Source organism: Penaeus monodon, chromosome 24 (assembly GCF_015228065.2).
Source record: "Penaeus monodon isolate SGIC_2016 chromosome 24, NSTDA_Pmon_1, whole genome shotgun sequence".
Lineage (NCBI taxonomy): Eukaryota > Metazoa > Arthropoda > Malacostraca > Decapoda > Penaeidae > Penaeus > Penaeus monodon.
This window is the reverse complement of record NC_051409.1, coordinates 38,306,923-38,307,133: the sequence shown is the minus strand read 5'-3', so window position 1 is coordinate 38,307,133 and position 211 is coordinate 38,306,923. Positions and strand designations below refer to the sequence as shown.

General features: G+C 35.1%; 1 protein-coding gene across 3 annotated transcripts in view; it reads left to right on the top strand.

The window, feature by feature from the left end:
* The window catches only part of LOC119588785 (trichohyalin-like), an 18,086-nt gene that overhangs the window by 9,403 nt on the left and 8,472 nt on the right, over nt 1–211 (top strand). For all 3 annotated transcript variants that reach the window (XM_037937430.1, XM_037937429.1, XM_037937431.1), the window contains exon 3: nt 60–161. In XM_037937430.1, the coding sequence (XP_037793358.1) occupies nt 60–161 (102 nt within the window). The remainder of the gene's footprint in view (nt 1–59; nt 162–211) is intronic.

Sequence of the window (211 nt, the reverse complement as noted above, 5' to 3'; positions counted from 1 at the left end):
GCGCGCGCGCGCGTGCAAGCATCTTTAATTTTCTATATTTTCTCACTTTGTCTTTCCAGGCAGAAAAGAAAATGACTCAAGATGATTTAATGAGAAGAGAGGAAGAGATAATAAAACAGAGGGAAAATCAAGACAGAGAGTTTCAGGAACAGCATCCTATTGTGAGTTTTTCTGTATAAAAAAAGAAAAGAGAAAAAGTTGTTTAATTGTT